This window comes from Mytilus galloprovincialis, chromosome 3 (genome assembly GCF_965363235.1).
Source record: "Mytilus galloprovincialis chromosome 3, xbMytGall1.hap1.1, whole genome shotgun sequence".
NCBI classification, from domain to species: domain Eukaryota; kingdom Metazoa; phylum Mollusca; class Bivalvia; order Mytilida; family Mytilidae; genus Mytilus; species Mytilus galloprovincialis.
This window is the reverse complement of record NC_134840.1, coordinates 43365758-43384654: the sequence shown is the minus strand read 5'-3', so window position 1 is coordinate 43384654 and position 18897 is coordinate 43365758. Positions and strand designations below refer to the sequence as shown.

General features: G+C 32.2%; 1 protein-coding gene across 1 annotated transcript; it reads left to right on the top strand.

Moving 5' to 3' along the window:
• The first annotated feature begins 13868 nt into the window (after positions 1-13868).
• On the top strand, positions 13869-17884 carry LOC143068011 (LITAF domain-containing protein-like). Its single transcript, XM_076241746.1, has 3 exons — positions 13869-14020; positions 16246-16495; positions 17239-17884. Exons 1-3 carry the CDS (start codon positions 13972-13974, stop codon positions 17345-17347), a joined length of 408 nt encoding a protein of 135 aa, XP_076097861.1. The 5' UTR covers positions 13869-13971; the 3' UTR covers positions 17348-17884.
• Positions 17885-18897: the final 1013 nt, after the last annotated feature.

Here is an 18897-nt window from a genome sequence, read left to right as displayed (position 1 = left end):
ATTGTGCATTTTGACAGCACCGTCTTGTTAAATTGGATATCGGACATGTTTTTTTTTTACATTTTAGCCTAAACTGTTCAACAAAATCAAAGGCAACATTTTAGTTTTAAAAATGAAGAATCGACCAAAACAGCTGTTGCTCAAACTGACACACAACTATTTTGTTTACTTTTTGTTTAAAAAAAAACCACCAAGTAGTTATTACATTATAAGCAAACCCAAAATATTAACTACTTGGTGGTCAACAATAACACTCTCTTATCTTAGTCGAAAGACAGATTTAATGCTAAGCAAAATTTCCTTCATAATAATCAATATTATACCATGGAAGTAATATTTTTGATTATACGAACTTATTGTTTACAATTACATAATAAATGGTAAATGAATTAAATTATGTGATAAATACTTTTTATATACAATGGTGTGCTTGTTTGATTGTTAGTTGCCTAACGTCCAGTGGTAAAAAGTATTATTTAAGTAAATTGTGTGCAGCCATCACTTAATATGTCGATTGATTGATCTTTGGTTGAGTAACGTCCAGTATCATACAGATCGTGAATGTTTGGGACGAGAATAAATAATTGAAAAGAGGTATGTCCTGTAATAGAGGCCGTTCGGAATGAAGTCCAAGGAATTGTGGACTGTCCCTGGAATACGATGGTATATTGGATATAGACAGAAATTTTGCATGGTAACAGGTCATTTACGGATCTCTCGTTGTTATTTGTAGTTTCATGTCAGTGAAACTTTATTTCTGTAACTTCTCTAACTTTGCCGCAAATCAATATATACCTTCTGAATGTAATCTTCTCTTTCCTCGCGTTTTCGAGTGTTTTATTTTGTGCTGCATCTATATCGAACAGAGGTTTCTCTTTTTGTGTATTTTTTGGTTTGTTTACGTTTTCCCCTTCAATCGTTTCTATATTTCCAGGCTCGGCACACACCTTCACCGTAAACATTAGGATGTGCCATTCCGCTTGAAATATGTTTTCCACACATGTTCTATGACCTACCGAATTAAACTACTGTGGATTCATTAATATTCGTTGGATACCAATTTTCGTGGATTTCGTGGGTACATGATAATTTGTGTCATGTGTACATGATATGTTGTGTCATGTGTACTATTATTTGTCTGTTTGTCTTTTTTAGCCATGGCATTGGTAGTTTATTTTTGATCTATGAAATTGACTGTCCCTCTGGTATCTTTCTCCCCTCTTCTAAAAGAAATTATGATAATCATATCAGCCTCTGATTCCTTACCAGATTTGTCATTGGATGGCAAACTTAAACTGACAAAAATTCCACAGGATCATTTTCATAACAGCGTGGTCAAGACTATTTCTGTGCGCGCTTAGGTTATTAATTGACTGGGTCAGAATAGGGTCTGTAACGCTCACTTGTCATATCGTAATTGTTATAGTCATTTAAACTGTGGGGTCGCCACAGGTTCTAAACGCCTCAATCAAATAATACGAATAAATGTTGAGTACTTAACTTTCTTTTATCTTTTCATGCCCGTGCATGTATTTAACTTTTTATTCTATCTTAATCCCCATTGGAAGGCCTCTTACACACTGAGTGAGCGTAAACTAACTGTTATCGATAGCCAATGACAAACAGGTTAAAGGGTAATGATTCAATAGTATTACCAACATAAGTATTGCGGTTGTCCACGATGTAATGAAAATGATTTTTATTAAGACTATAAGCAATGTCTGAAAAATATCACAACCAAGAATGTCATACACCACAAGAAAAATCATACAGAACTTTGGATCAACAATTACAACAGTGTTTTATCACCTGCTTGGAATACCAACATTAAATGACAATATGTGACAGACTTTTACTCCTGTGTTGGGTATATCGTATTTTATACCAATAAGATTGGAGGTGAAATAAACAATACAAAGTGCTGAAAAAAGAAGCAATAGAAGACAACCAAGATGCTTCAGAAAACAATGAAAAAATATGCCAGAAGTATATGAACAACAGAGATGTTTCTCATGATACAGTGTACAGTGTTTGCAACTTCAAATTAGATAGCAATACTGTATTTATACACACAGGTTGTAATTCAATGAACATGGCCTTGTCTTCTATATAATCAGATCTGGGCGTGATGACAATGATCATATTTGGATTACTTAAATTTAGAGAAAAGTACTAGTATTATGATCTTCCAGATGATGAAGACTTTAATGATATGTATTTGGCGGGTTTCTGTTCATTGAACAATATTTATCCCATCACGCAAAAAACAAAATCTAAAGAAAATTGCATAATTACCTAGAATATATTAAAAAAAAGGCAAGGAAATGAAAACAGATATACAATTTTCAATATGAAAACAGCATTAGGACAGTTTTAAATGTCTTTACTTCAGTTGTACATGCCAAACAGAATTGTTGACTTTAAACAAGCAGAGTTTCGGATATAAGTAGATTTCGATGATTCAGTTGTTATGGATATAACCGGTATCTCTGCAAACAGGAAACAGTATAAGCATGACCTTATAAATGAGACAAGTCTTGGATGATAATATTTAGGATGCTTGAGCTCAGATTACGACAGAGGCAAAAGCAAAAAGGCTGGTGATAGAAATGGATATTATATGTGTGAAAATACCAAAGAAACGTGAAGATCTACCCCAGTTTGAGATATTTTAATATGAGCATTCCTGCTATCATGTCGCTCATTTCATTGAACTCTAAAGACTATAAAAGTTATCAAAAAAAAAACAAAATCAGTGAGAATTGAACAAGAAACAATAACAAATATTTCATGAAATCAAAAAATTGTGCAAAAGATACAATATTAAAATACTTTCAGAACGATCTTATCTCTCTTATCTGGTGGTCCGGTACCAATTTAGACCCTCGTAGTACAATACATATCCCATGAGGTATAAATAGAATTATCTTAAAATATGCAGATACTCCAAATGTGATGTCTGTTCTTCTTACAGCATCAACTGGGATAGCTGCATTTCATACATTGAAGTAACCCCAATTCACTCAGCTTTAGTTATCAATCAAGCTATTAAGGTGTCCTACAAAACTTTAGAAGAGAACCTACCGAATAACCTTCGCTAAAATATGTGCGCTTGTGCGTTCTGGTGATAGATGAATTATCCATAGTTGACCTCTAGTTATTAACATATATCCGTGGCAGATTATCCAAAATAAAACAGACAAAGAAGTAAAGATGTTGACTCACTTCAATCCAGTGTGTAAATATATGTTAGATTCATACAGTTCAACAGATCACCTAATATGATACTGGATTCAACAGGAAGAGGAGGAGTTTTTACCTTCAAACATAGGGATCTTCATTTTCACCACGAAATAGTGGTTTCACCTCACATCAAGTGTGTTTGTACCCTATAGAAAGGCCATTCAGATTCCCTCACGATCCTTTATGGGTTGATTTGGCAAACTTAAATAAAACACAAAAATAATTAAGCAATGACCGTGGTTGTTAAACGTGCTATATGCTTTTTGTGATTCTTTAGTAAATATTTGTTAGTTTTTATTGTGTTTAAGATTGTGACACGGCGTTAACTGCTGTACCCCTTTTTTGACAATTTTACCTATTATGTCTGTTTGTTATATTCACGCATCGTTGTCAATATAATGAAATTTGATGCGACTGTCATACAAGTGAGAGGTTTAGTAATACAAAACCATGTTAAATCCACCATTTTCTACATACGAAACGCCTGTTTCAAGTCAGAAATATGACAGTTTTTGTCCATTCGTTTGACGTGTTTGTGCCATTTGACGAGGAACTTTCCGCTTTTAATTTTCTTTGGAGTTTAGAATTTTCATTATTTAACTTTTATTGACAACATTAATGTGTCCGATACAACTAGTCTGTAGTAACTTGGTACAGTGACTGATTGATAATGATAAGAAAAAGAATATGCAAGAACTCATTATTGGAAATTTCAATCATACTTTCCAAGAACCATCTGGAATCTTAAATTCTTCAAGAGTTTAAACATTCTTACCTACAGATAACAAAGGAAAGTGGTACTTGTTTGGATCTTGTGTTTTTTAAGAACTTTTAAAATGCTCCTTGAAGCCATCTTATACCTGTGTTTTATGGCTATCATGATTTTGTACAGAGTTTCCTCACACGGTACTAGTATTTTCTTGTGTATCAAAGTATTCACCGGTTAAAGGAATATCTAGAAACGAAAAGTGGACAGACTTGTGATTTAGAAACCTATCTTATCAGTAACAATTTGTTTTTGAAAATGTAAACATTAATATATAGAAAAAGGAGTACAAAACCTCAGGATAATTAGTAAAATTCTAAAAATCAATATTTAATAACACTTACATTAATGGCTTTGGTTTTTTTTTTTTTTTTTGCTGTAAATATATGCATGCATTTTATTTTCATGACTTAATTGTGGTGTGAATATTTATAATTAACTTATTTAAGAGTTCTTTATGTAGTTGTTTTAATTTCCAAAATTTGTGTGTCTGGAAGTCCATTAAAAACCTGCTGTAGTAACGTTCTGATATGTATAACATGATATTTTTAAGACACCAGCTTAAAAATTGAAGAAGAGCAAGTCTTTAGAACTTTCCAGGGGGCTTTGATCCGTACTCATGCAAGGCATCATGATTTTGTGATGATGCGTTGCTGATCTGGTCTCGTTGTTACGCACTAAATAAAAATAGTTGTCAGTTGGTGGAGATGACAGTATTAACGTATTTTGTGCCGAGTGTATCGTGTGCTTGGTATTATTTAAGGCGTTGCACTCTCATTTGTTGGTGTAGCAGGTTAACTATGAAACTCAACATGGATCTTGAATTGTAGCAGCTGGCCTTATCTTGCAGGCCTAACACACATACTTGTCATCCAGTGGTTTTGGATGTATCCCGTCAATATATTATTTAAACAGCAGAGTTTCTTTACAGGGAATTTCCCCTAATCTTTACTTGTTTCCGTGTATAAAAATGATGATTGAAATGGTTGAATGGCTATCCAAATTGTCATTTACGTACGTAGTACTTTAAATAAGTTGATGTATTTGTCTCTGAGGCTGACTGTCCTGTTCTGTAAATATTTAGGGTTTGGATGTTTGGCTGCTTTGTTGTATACGAATTTCTAGTAATGTAAAAATGTGTTAAAATTAGTTTGCATTTTTGGGTATTTTTTTTAATATGGTGCAGGATTTTTGTAATATGGCAATCGGTAGAATGTTTTAGCTGCACCTCCTTCTTTGGATGTCAATTTGTCACTGTCCTACAAGAGGTTGACTTGTTTTTTGTGAAATGTCTCAAAGTTTTCGGAAAATTCAATTATGACCCCAGCAAATTTAAGTCTCTATTTACTTCTAAGACTTGTTTTTTTTTGTTAAAATAAAGTGTCACATAGACCACTATAAACAATATTCACATGTCGACAGCATCAAAATTGAAAGATGGCCGACAGTTGACTGGCAAATTTTAAAAGAAATATGTTCACTCGACTGATTGCACTGCTTATTTTTGTAAAAAATAAAATGACCCCGAAGAAAAAAAATTCGTAAGGGTTCCACAGAACCCAGTGTCTCGCCTACTTTTGATGTTAATCGCAGACTCAACAAAAATGAGGAAAAACATCAATAAAAATTTCCCTCTCGATGCTGTCTTTTGATTGAAAGAAGCTTCCAAGTTTGGTAAAAAATCCAGGATAGTTTATGAATCTAATAAATGTTTTATAAACTTTAACTGCAGACTGTATGTAATGTTAACTGGAAGAAAAACTAAGTCCATTTATAAGTAAAATACGGAAAAAGTAAATTTTTTTTAACAAAATTTACTTCTGAATAATATCTTATGATCAGAAACAAGCTTTTGTCTAAGTTTGGTAGAAATCCAGGATAGTTTAAGAACATTATAAAAATTTTAAAAACTTAAACCACAGAGTGAATGTTTTGTTTCTGGCAAAAAAAAAGGCCATTTATAAGTAAAATACGGTAAAGTAGAAATTTATTTTTACAAAATTTTCTTCTTGATACTACCTTATGATCATAAACAAGCTTCTGTCCAAGTTTGGTACACATCAAGGATAGTTTATGAAAATTGTTAAAATTTTAAAAACTTTAACCACAGAGTGAATGTAATGTTTCCTCGCAGAAAAACTAAGTCCATTTATAAGTAAAATACGGAAAAAATGGAATTTTATTTTTACAAAATTTACTTCTGGATACTTTCTTATGATCATAAACAAGCTTCTGTCCAAGTTTGGTAGAAATTCAGTATAGTTTAAGAAAGTTATTAAAATTTCAAAAACTTTAACCACAGAGTGAATATTTGTGGACGCCGCCGCCGACGACGACGGAATGTAGGATCGCTTAGTCTCGATTTTTCGACTAAAGTCGAAGGCTCGACAAAAATCAGAGATTAGAATGACTTTTAAAAAGTTTAAATCTCTTAATCAGAAGCATTTGTCTATGCGCTCGTCGTCTCCAAGCATAATCTCTGCCCAGTGACGGATTCGTGCTTTTGTTTAAGCAACAATACCGTTACTGCTTCATCATCGGATACGATAGGTGTTATAAGCAGAAAAGGAACACATTATTTACTGGTTTATACAAGTTGACGGTCTGGTTTTTTTTTTTGTTAAGGTTCGTGTTGCTCACTCTTCATTCTTCTATGTGGTGTGTTGTGGAATGTTTATGCACTGTTTTCTTTTGGCATCGGATGATGATTCGCTTGGCAACTTACGATTTGATTGCCTTGTTTCCTTTAACTGCTCCAAAAGTTTTATTTGTGTGATTTCGTCACAAGTTTGTTTCTAAGCTAATGGTATTATTTTCTGACTGTAATATGGTAAGCCCTACTAAATCAGATCAACCGACCGTGCGAGGGCTGTAAAGTTAGTCAAGGTCGTTAAACACTTCCATCGTCAGATCATTGGCAAAATTTCTAAAAACCTATGATAGACAATAAAAATTATATGTTGATGATAACTTGACATTTGTAATCTCTAATTCCCTTTCCGAATTCTTAAACTTCATAAGATATCTTACCTATAAACAACAAAGGAGCAATGATGCATATTTTTTATTGAAACTTCATTAACAACATTTTATTACAATTTGAACAATAAAACACTAAAACGAATATAAATAATTAAGGTACAAAAATTTGTGCAGTGGTTATGGGTATTTTTATAAAAAGAACTACTTTGGTGGTTAAATTTTCTTCATCCCTGATATTTATTTGTTAAAAAATTTCATATTTAAGAACGAAAGACAATTTTTTTGAAAAAATAGTAAACTCCTGAACCTTCTAGCATAATTTTCAATTTTACTAAAACCTTGACGCTAAGTCATGTGGTAAAATGACATTTGAGTTTACAAAAACTGGAGTCACAATGATGACCTTCCAATCCGAAATGCGTAAATTGTTAACATATGAAAATTTTTGCAATGCATGGAAAATACATTTATCTCATTGATTTCTGTGTAAATACTTTGTTTGAACGAATAAATTGTCGACAGTGGCCCGCCTTCTTCAATTAATTTAAAACATGCGTATTATACAAAGCTTTGATTGTCTATTAGAACCAATGAGAATAACTATTTTTATGAGCATACACTATGCTTTACAATCACGATTAATAAGAAAACAAAACAAATGTAAAAAAATGAATGCAAAAAAACTATATTAAATATCCCAGAAACAGAAATTTAAAGATTTTTAGATAACGATGCAAATCCTCTCGGAACTGCATTTATTATGACATCCTTCTTCAAAATATTATTATTTTGACGATATCTGTAGACTAGGTTTTCTTGTAAATCAAGCTCTGCTAAACCGTCCAACTGTGTGTCTACAGCTAGGACAAGTATGTACTACATCTTTGCATGCATTCATACAAAACGGTATCAGACAGCAAAATAGCCATAACCTACAAGTGATGAATTGAAATAAATGTACATGTAAATATTATTTTGTATAGTGTATACGTCCGAGCAAGATCGAGTTACACTTTAGATTATTAAAAATAAATGAGTTGAGTAGACCTTGTATATTAAAAAATGCGTTGAGTAAGCAGTAACGGAGTAGACAGTCAAAACATATGATGATTCGAAAGGAAGGAAATGGGATTGCTGTCGTAGGGACAGAGCCATACTCTCTGTACGTTAGATGACACTTTGAATAACTCTTTGAGTAGCAATAAGTAACCTGTTGCATTGCAAAATTCTTGTCCTTTTCAAACATGCCCTTCTTTTGTTTTTGCAGTCACAATTTTCCGTCTTTTATTCCGGTTCACCTTTTTTGACGAATCTTATTGTTGGATTTGTTGTTAATTCGTTTTTGAAGGAACATGTATGAAATAAATGCTACTGAGCGTTGAATAATCAATATTTAGGAATGCTTAATTTTTGTTGGCCTGTGATTCACCATTAATTCATTTTATTATAAGTGTCCCCTGGCCCATGGTAGTTTAAAACACCGTGTTATCTTTTTTGAATGCTTGTATTTATTTAATTGTTATAAAATTAATTCATTCGTATAGCTCATCGTACCTGACAAATTAAAGAACAAACTTAATGAACAAATAGCATCTTCTTTTGTGAGATTGTATAAAATAATTAAAACGTACCCAACAAATGCAATAACTAGACATGCAACCCATGTAAAAGTACCAGTTTCATAATGTGTGGATGTAAGAATCTCCGCTCGACACGATGGACATGTTGTCCGGACAGGTGTTTCAAGGAATGATTGACATCTCATCATACCAGGCTGATTGACCACCACAAAGTTTTGTGAGTAATGTGAAGTTTGCGTATATCCTAAAATATAAGGAAAAGTATAAAACAAATATAAAATATATAATAAGGAGGTGTGTATGATTGACAATGAGACAACTATCCACCAAAGTTCAAATGAAGTAGATGTTCATTCTTCGTCTCCCTTATATTTTTAATACTTATGTTCCCATATATGCAAATAAGCAAACGACTTCCACTGAACATCAGGTTCTTGACTTAGGACAGGTGCAAACAAATGCCGATGGTTTAAACATTTTAAATAGGTACCAACCTGCACCCTAACCTGAAACAATAGTGTAACATCACAACATGAAAAGACACACTATAAAATAACAATTGAACTAGCTTAACTCAATAAAAAGTGTATGTATTCTGATAATTCTGGCAGATTCAGTGGTTATGTGTAGTGTTAGCAAGCTTCCAAAGGGTAATGAATTTGCTTTTAAAAGATTGATGGAAAGAAACAAAAAATGGAAACAAACAGAAAAATATCCCAAAAAGAAACCTTTATTAAACCCCAGATAAAGAATCCAAACTGTCAAAAATGTATGGATAAATAACATACAGGAAGCTTATCTCACATTAAATTTTAATCGGAATTAACGGTTCACTTCTTCGAAATAAAAATGTCTACAAGAGGAAGAATGTCAATCTCACGTTTATTTTGATAAAACATATATATATCTTTATAGGAGTTCAAATAAATGTTACTCGGTCAACTTTTGGATATTAAAATATATTCAGACAAACAGACCTGGTGGTGCTTCATTTGGTCCTGGTGGTGCTGGGAATACTGGTAATGGTCCATTTCCTTTGGTATATATCGGTGGTGGTCCTGTAGACATTGTCCTTAAAAGAAAACTTTTATCAATGAATGGCTGCTATATCTGTTGTCACAAGTATTTCCCAACAGTATTGCTTTATATTGATTTAACTACCTGAATTACATGTATGATACAGGTATATGTTTTTAACCCAGTTCGTCAACCTTATCTTTTTATACGTCATTGGATCAACAAAGGTTTAATTAGATATGGCTATTTTAGAAAATCGATTAATTCTTCAAGTGACAGTATAACATGTATAATTAGGTAGAGCAATTTAAAAATATGGAATGGTATTATTAAACAGGTGCTTGGAACGGGAGGTCAGATATGTGTAACAGTTCGTTTATTTGTAGTATAAAACGGTGTACAGTTAGTGTGCTTCTTTGTATCTTTTTAAATGATATTTCATACGAATTGTGTCATCGGCCGAACTTCAAAGCCTTCGTCCGATTAACAAAAACATAATCGTGAAAGAATAAGTAACACTGGCTAAGTGCTGCAATCCGATTGTAAAAGATCTGGTGTGAAAATCCTATTAAATCCAATTCTATTTCAAAAGATAACACGATCCTACGTAGATCACCATCCTTTTCACAATCAGTAAAAAGTTGTTCCCGATATTTCACAACCAGATAGATCTACTGCAATTTTAGATGAGATATGATTGATTGCTTGTTGTTTTCTGAACGTACAGTGGCAAATATTTCATGCAAACTTATCACCGAGAGAAGAATTTTCATAAAAAGATGAGATGTTACATGCGTTGTCGTTGAAAAAGAATTTGAAAAAAGTCCAATAAAAATATAAATATATAAAACCATGACGAGAGTGAGGCAACAACAAAAAAAAACTAGTAAAATAGAAAATGTAAAAACTTTTAATTCATAGTAGGCAACCCGCTTTGCCGGTTGGTTGTAGCATATTAATATCACCGACTTTAATTCTAAAAGAGACCACCAAAACAACCAATTTAATAAAACAAAATAAAAAAAGGCAATCAAATATAGAATAGAAAATAATGGGGTGCTAGAATGTAATAAAAATTAACATAAATTCAAAAATATGCTGATTCCAGAAATATATGATTTACAAAATAATGCAACTTTGCGTTTTCTACATATCGAATGTATTATTGATAATTGACAAAAGAATAGTAACAAGTAAGATCATTTGCAATAGTGACAAAAAGTTTTGAAGTTTTCTTACAGAACTGTACCATGCATCCCTCAACACCGGAGAAGTCCCTCAAGATTGGAAAGATGCAAATGATTTCCCACTTTTTAAAAAGGACGAAAGACACTTTACGGGGCGCCGAATGGGACTCTTGTGGTTTTGTACTCGAAATTCAATTTTGTACGGACAAAAGTGAGTTTTGTTCAACAAAAATGAGTTCAGTTTAACATTAAAATTTTGTCATACAAAATTATCTTTTAGTGGTCAAAAGTTACTTTTGTCATGACAAAATTTATTTTTGTAACGCAGACTACTTTTGTTACCTTATTTGAAAATTTGGCGACAAAAGTCAATTTTGTATGCAAATTAGTTTAGTTTGGATTCTGTGAACTAATTTGCATACAAAACTGAAAATTTGTCACAAAATTCAATGTTTATTTTTGTGCAGACAAAATTGAGTTTTTTTAAACAGAAGTGAAACTTTAACACAAAGGTCAATGTTGTGCAACAAAAGTCAATTTTGTGTTACAAAAATCATTTTTCCTGAAGACCGCAGGAAACAAAATAGGCTATGCATGCTGTTCAAAATTCAACATGATCTAATAGACATAGACATAGATAGGCACCAATATCTGACGCCAAACAATAGCCGGACCAGAGGTAAAAATCGCTTTTTCCAAGAAAGGTCCACAACAGACGCCTTCGGGCAATCATTTTTTCCAAGGACCATTAAAGGCTGGAACCTACTGCCAACATGAGCAACATCAGCTGACACAGTTGAAGGCATGTTCTGCTAAAATTTAGACAGTAACATCCTGTACATAGTTTTAATTGTATATATATCGAGAACGTATTATCCTGTAAATAACCAACTGCCAACATGACTGAGCAACATCAGCTGACATAGTTGAAGGCATGTTCTGCTAAAATTTAGACAGTAACATCCTGTACATAGTTGCAATTGTATATATATATCGAGAACGTATTATCCTGTAAGTAGCCAAGAGAAAACTTTCTGTGTTGTCCGGCACTGCGTTAGTTTTCGCGGGACCTCATACATTCAAATATTGAATTCGGTTCCTTACCTGAAAGAAGAAGAAGAAGAATTGCATGTGTCCAAAGCGCATTTTTGAACTGATCTTCATTATGTACGCCCAGCACCGAATATTTGAGCGTCAAAGATGTAAAGGAACAGAAAAACACTATTTGAGATATTTGTTTAAATGGACAATAAAATATAGTCAAATCAGTCGAAGATTATCTTGACCGATGGAGTTGAAACATAAGTTTTGTTTATAATTTGACAATTTATGAATGGACAATGAAGGAAATTAAAAGGAATTGCAGAATCAAAACGCTGTCATAATTCCTATGTTTTCCGTTTCATATTTGAAAGATCCAAAACTCACTATAATAATTCAAAACATCAATTTATTGGTTAGTCCTCGAAGACTAATGTTTGAGGACGGTTGAATTTGTCTTAGACTTTTTGGGGGTATAACTTCTTTTTTTTTCAGTACCAACAAATGTTAAATACATTTTGTTAAATCCGATGTCTCGAATCGAGAGAGTGCCACGATCTATGTACGTTAACAAGTCGTTGAGAAAGATTCATAGGTGGAAACACAATATTGCTGTTCCTACTCAATAAACCATTATTTCCCAGTGGGAGTCAAAATTTCCACCAATACTTCTTTTGCTGCTGTATTCTTGCTAGTCTTCTTCTGAGCATGCATTATATATTTTCCACTGGACGTTAAGCAACCAACAATCGGCCATCTCTCACACCCAATTGGTTTCTGACGAATCAACCACGAAACGCTTCATTTCCTTTATTCTTGGGATTATCCACAAGCTAACGAAGACAACTGTTTGATTTTGAAAAATGTCAATTTGGGATCTTACTTTCACATTTACATTTAAATTTATTGATCTAAATATATCACCGAACTATATACAAGTACACATGTTGTTTATTGAATACATCCTATTTAAATTTAAAAGTTTAGGTCATAGGTATATGAGTTAAAATATGTATCGATATTTTATCACGGGGCGTTTGGCGAAATGCCTATATCTGTCGTCACACAAATACAGTATGGCTAATATGGAACCTTCAATTGCACGACATGTTTTGTCCGTTTAACCTCCGTATATTTGCAGAAAAATATGGTCTATATTAAAGAAAGATACTCATTGGGTTTATGTATATATATTTTTTAAAGTATTACATACTTAATTGAGTAAGAATATAGATAGTCTAACAGCCTTCCAAAGCGTCATTTTAAATCCTTGGCTTTGGTAATATTTTACATAAGCACAGTAATGTAGCGGCCATCATGTCGGGTTACATTGCATCATTTAAAGTTAAATAAAAACAATGTGGAAATTTCAATTTTGATCCAGGCGTTGGATATACCAACGAGGCAACGTTAGGAGTCGGACTTGTAAATAGTTTATGTATTAACGAAATACTATTATGTAACTCCCCCTAAATTCCGCCTCTTGGAATTGGTGCACAACGTTGTTGAAAGTTACGCTTATGTAAATAGTGTTCGATGATTATTTTAAACCTTGCATTTTGATAAAAAAATAAATAAAAGAAAGTGATTATCTTGGTACAGGAGTAGGTTTTTTATGTTTAATTTCTTTTTGTATTTGTAGATTCAACCACACGCCATTTTGGGAATAAAAAGCAAAGACATTTGAATGTGTACATTAGTTGAACAAGTATTTACCATTTGAGAATTATAAGCATGGTTTATTTGTAGATTTTTATTAAATGCTTAGAAGATTATTGTGATCAATCTTTATCAAATGCTCCTTTTTCAGTTCTGATCTAGTTTTGTATTTTCCACCAGAACAATGTGGAATTTAACTAAATCTTGTCATGAACATTATATTTATTGTAGATTCATATTTTATTGATAGCTCTATTAGTAATATGATCAGTGTATGATATTTCTTCCAAATCCTTCCAAAAGGGAAGCATATTGAAAGAGAGGGGCGGAAAATACCAAATGGACTTTCAAAGTTATAGATCTGTTAAGTTGGGCTTATCAGCCTACTGTGCGCGATCGATTACCTGTAAACAGTACCAACCTGTAAAGGTAGTATTTCGCAATATTAACAGTTCTAAAGCATTGAATAATCAATTTCCTTGTTTATTCGTGAAAGATGACGGAAAAAGGTGCACCACCACCTCAGTATAACCCACCTCCACCCGGTAAGTAGAATTAAATCTTTTTTAAAGACTACCGTTAAATCTATAATTGAATTTAACCTATGGTCAGTATTAATTGGGCTTAACTAAGGTGGTCATTTAAATTTTTCACCAACGAGTGAATAATTGGGACTCAATATTTATTTAATTTGACATTTGAAATCAACGGGCATAGTCTCTATTAATCAAAATAAAGCTGACTGCTTGAAGTATAACTGTTGACAATTATTAACATATATTTCAATCAGGTTTTATTTGAAAACTTAAATCAATCAATACTAAAAAAAAAAACAATTCTTTTCGTTTCATAAAAAAGCCGACCACCTCAGTCTTAATCTTATTGTTACAATTATTGACCAGCATTCCGCACCCATTTCTAGGTAGTAGATTTTATTAAAATATTGCTGTGTACCTACATGTTGAAAAAATAAATAGAAATTCAATGTCTATAAATATACAGATATCTAGAAGGGTAGTATTACAATAGGTGTTCTTCCTTGTCTGATCAATATATTAAAGGTATAACCATGGAGACAACAAAACATTATTTGCATTAGATATAAGTATATATATAGAGAGACCTAATAAATAATTATAGTCGAAATAGGTCAGTATACAGGTAAGGATTATGTGTACACCTGAGATCTGCCGATATTGGATTTTTAATGTTTAATAAACACATGAACTGTTAAATATTAAAATGTAAAACAAATGTTTCAATCCAACCAGCTCATGTTACAAACGCATATGTGTTAAATTCACAATGAATATATACTTTAAAGTTCTCGGTGTCTTTCCACGTTAATCTTAATATAACAAAGATTTTAAAATGTAGCTAATTGTCATTTGTTACAGTAAAATAAAAACAAAAATACCGAAATCCTAGGAAAATTCAAAACGGAAAGTGCATATTTAATCAAATCTCAAAATCAAAACAAACAAATAACAACTGTCATGTTCCTGACTTGGTAAAGGCATTTTTTTTATGTAGGAAATAATGGATGAAACCTGGTCTTATAGCTAGCTAAACCTCTCACTTTTATGACAGTCGCAAAAAATTCCATTATATTGACAAAAATATGTAAACAAACAGACATAATAAGTACACATGTCAAAAAAGGGATAGAGAAGTCAACATTGTGTTATTATCTAATCACTCCAAAACATAGAAATATGTAACAGAGAAATACTAAAAGGTATATAGACAAAGCAGATTTGCTAAAAACTTCCATCATCATACATGTAAATCAGATGAGAGAACGGTTATTCGAAGAAATGTCGATAGAAATTTTCGGATTTGGCAAAGGAAACATACTGTCATATCACATGCCGAAAGCCATTCATTCATTGTCTACGTACTTATAGTATAATAATGTCTGGTCAAAACTTAAAAATAATGAAATTACCATGCTAGATGATTGTCATCAGTAAATTAATATGATTTCTAATGTGTAAAACTCCGAGGTAACGCTAAAGCAAAAACTAAGATAATTCTAATTTTATAATCAATCATTGAGCAACCATTAAGTTTATGTAACATAAAACTGTCTTCCTTTAAAGAAAACGTGTGTTTGTCAGTTGCAACATAATTTCAAAGTAAGCAAAGTGATTGTTTTTGTAATTTGGTGGTGGAAACAGGGATGATGACTTTGTGAGATTTTACGTCAAATTGTTCCTTTGTCATTGTTGTCACAGTATATATTTTGTTTTCAAAGCACTATGATGTGAACAAAAATATTATTGTAGTTAAAGATATATGACCATACACCAAACAATCATTTGGCTCCTTGATACTTTGAACAGAGCGTTTCTTGTTCATTAAAACAACCTTCAAGCAGTTTATTTATTTAGAATATTAATTTTTATAATTTAATTCATCCGAATATTTTTTGTAGTTTTTACTGATAAAAAATTATTTATGATTGGGTACTTGAGACTTACAAGTGTAATATTGTGTACTATTGTTTGTTTATTTTTGATATCGTATATATATTTTGCCAAAGCAATATCAGTTTACTTTCAACTTATGAGTTTGAATGTCCCTCTGGTGACTTCCGCCTCTCTTTCACATTAGGATCTATAATGTATTGGTTTGCCACCGTTACCCCAAATGAAGTTTAACATTTCGTAGCATGCATTTTTTTATTGTGTTTAAATATCTGGAGTTTCAACTGCAAAATGTGAAAAAAAACTATCTTTTGATGTCACGATCTGTTATTGTTTTACAGCATACCCTGGTCAATATAACCAGCAGCCAGGCGGTTACCCTGCGCAACCACAGCCTCAGTATGGGTATGGCGGACAGCAATCCAGTGCTACCGTTGTTGTTACTGGCCAGCCAACAGTATTGGTACAACAGTTCAGAGAGGCACCTGTTCGTACCCAGTGTCCAAGCTGCAGAGCAGACATCCTAACTTCAACTCACTATGAAACAGGAACAATGACTTGGGTTGTTGCTGGAGTTTTGTGTTTTGTCGGGTAAATGAAGTTTCCTTTTAGATTGTATATAATATTATAACGGAGAATTTAGGTTCAAACACTAGATTTACTAAAAAAATTTTCGATTTTAAATCGTTTCAAAAATTTATTAAATAATTTGAATTAGAAATGTATCTAGCGCTTCAACCTAAATACACAGTTTGTGATGCTAAAAATGAATGATATTGCGATTTCCTGTCTTTGCTTCACATAAACAATTAACTGCAAAGCAATATTCTCGAAGAATATCAACAAACTAAAATTGAGATTTTCAAATAATTTTATATTCATCCATAGCAAATATCAAAAATTTACTCAGGCTGTCAACTGAAGACAACTGTAGTAAATTATTGAACATTTTACATGTTTTTGTAAAATTTTGCATCGAAAATCATCTGAACCCATTGCAATGATTTGTATGTAAGAGATAACACATCTTTATTGCCTGTTAAACTTTAGTTAAATCTAGAAATGACACTTTCGAAATATGACAGTTCTTTTTTCGTTATTTCCTGTTTGTTGATAAATTGTTTGAAGTTCTATTTTGCCTGGTTTTATGGATATCATTCTTTTAGAAATTATATTAAGTTTGATATTTCTGTTGATATTTTTTTATTAGACATGTTTGTGCAATACTATGATCTATACTTACTTCAAATACGACAACTGATATAATATCTAATCAATTCTTATGTATGTTTACTTTGTTAAGCATCGTGTTACTTGTGTTTGTCTCATTTCAGGTTATGGCTAGGTTGCTGTTTGATACCTTTCTGTATTGATGGTTGCAAAGATGTTGTTCATACCTGTCCATCCTGTCGCCACAGCATTGGACGCTTCAACCGGATGTAGTTAAGATCCTATCAGAGCCATAGTGCCTGAAACATTTCTACAAACGTGACATTGTTTCAAAATGCCATGTGATCAAAATCGTAGGACATCTATTTCTTTCTAATTTATAATTTTCGGAGTGTAATGTGTGTTATGTCTTGTAAAACTAAAGACATTCAATTAATAGCGGTGCCGGATTTCTGGCCATCTAATTCATATTGTAAATGACTTATGACACACCTAAATGAGGTGTAGATTGCTGCAGACACTTCTTTTGCATTCCATATTACAATTATAATAACAAATAATATTTAGTGTCGATACAAATCTTCTGTGATTGCAAAATGATACTGTCATTATTTCGTATTTTTGTTATTTTGTTTAGATAAATAGATATGGTTGTGATATTCCTATTTACCTTATCATTTAGTATCTCTACTATAATTGTAAAATCAAAAGCATTGTTTCTTTTAACAGAAAAAAATCATTGTTTTTATATTTTTAATTCAGATTCTTTGTATCGTAGTAATGTAGTAATAAATTGTGCCATATGCAGTTCATATGTTTTGTTCAAATCTGCTAACCCCTGTCACGTCAGGTCAGAAGAATTATGATGGAGGCAATAAAAACAACCCATCCAAAATACCTGGCTTATAATTTGATTCATAAGATGCACATTAAAAAATCGGAAAGCTAAATAAGGTTAAAAGTTGTAAAGTATTAAGAAAACAAAATTCAAAAAGGTAATACACATATACTGCTACGGTAATTTTTGCCGGGATCCTTATCGTTTCTATTAGTTTAAATAGTTTGTAAACAACAAAATTATAAAAATGACTGTATCAATGAAATTGCACATTTTCAACATTTTTACCCGGAGCAGTTAAGGTATAGTTAGTATACTCTAAATTTCTAAGAGAATATCAAGATCACAAAGAGTTAACAAGAAAAAAAAAAAAAAACATTGTCGAATTGATAGGCAGACACGGACATGGTCATTGTACGATAAGTGTATATATAACGACGAGCAGCATTTGTTCTTCAAATCGAAATAACAGTTAAATAGTAGTATACAGGTGTTCAAAAGTAATAAATCGATTTAGGGAAACAAATTCGGGTTGCAAAGCAAAACCGAGGGAACACATCAACTGTTAGTGAAAAACAAAGGAACACAAGGAAGTGCAATCAAAACAAACGCCAACACACATATAATAGAAACGATCTATTTGATAACAACTTCTATAATCCTGTACTATTGTATTGTTTTTTTGTGTATTCCTCTATCCTGGATGGCATTGATTTTTTTTGTACTGTAGTCCTGTTATGTAAGGTTGTCATCGTGACTTGGTACATGGTATTTTAAGAAAAAAATGGTTAGTTGAACCTGGTTTAATGGTTAGCCAAACCTCCCGCTTTATGACAATGTTTAAAATTTGTATTGCTAAACTGACAACACTACGTCACAAAAATACAGCACACACACACGCTAGAACATTTATAACAGAGAAAGGCACAATCAAATACTATATTGTCGACATGACATGCAAACCAAAGAACAACAACAAACACCA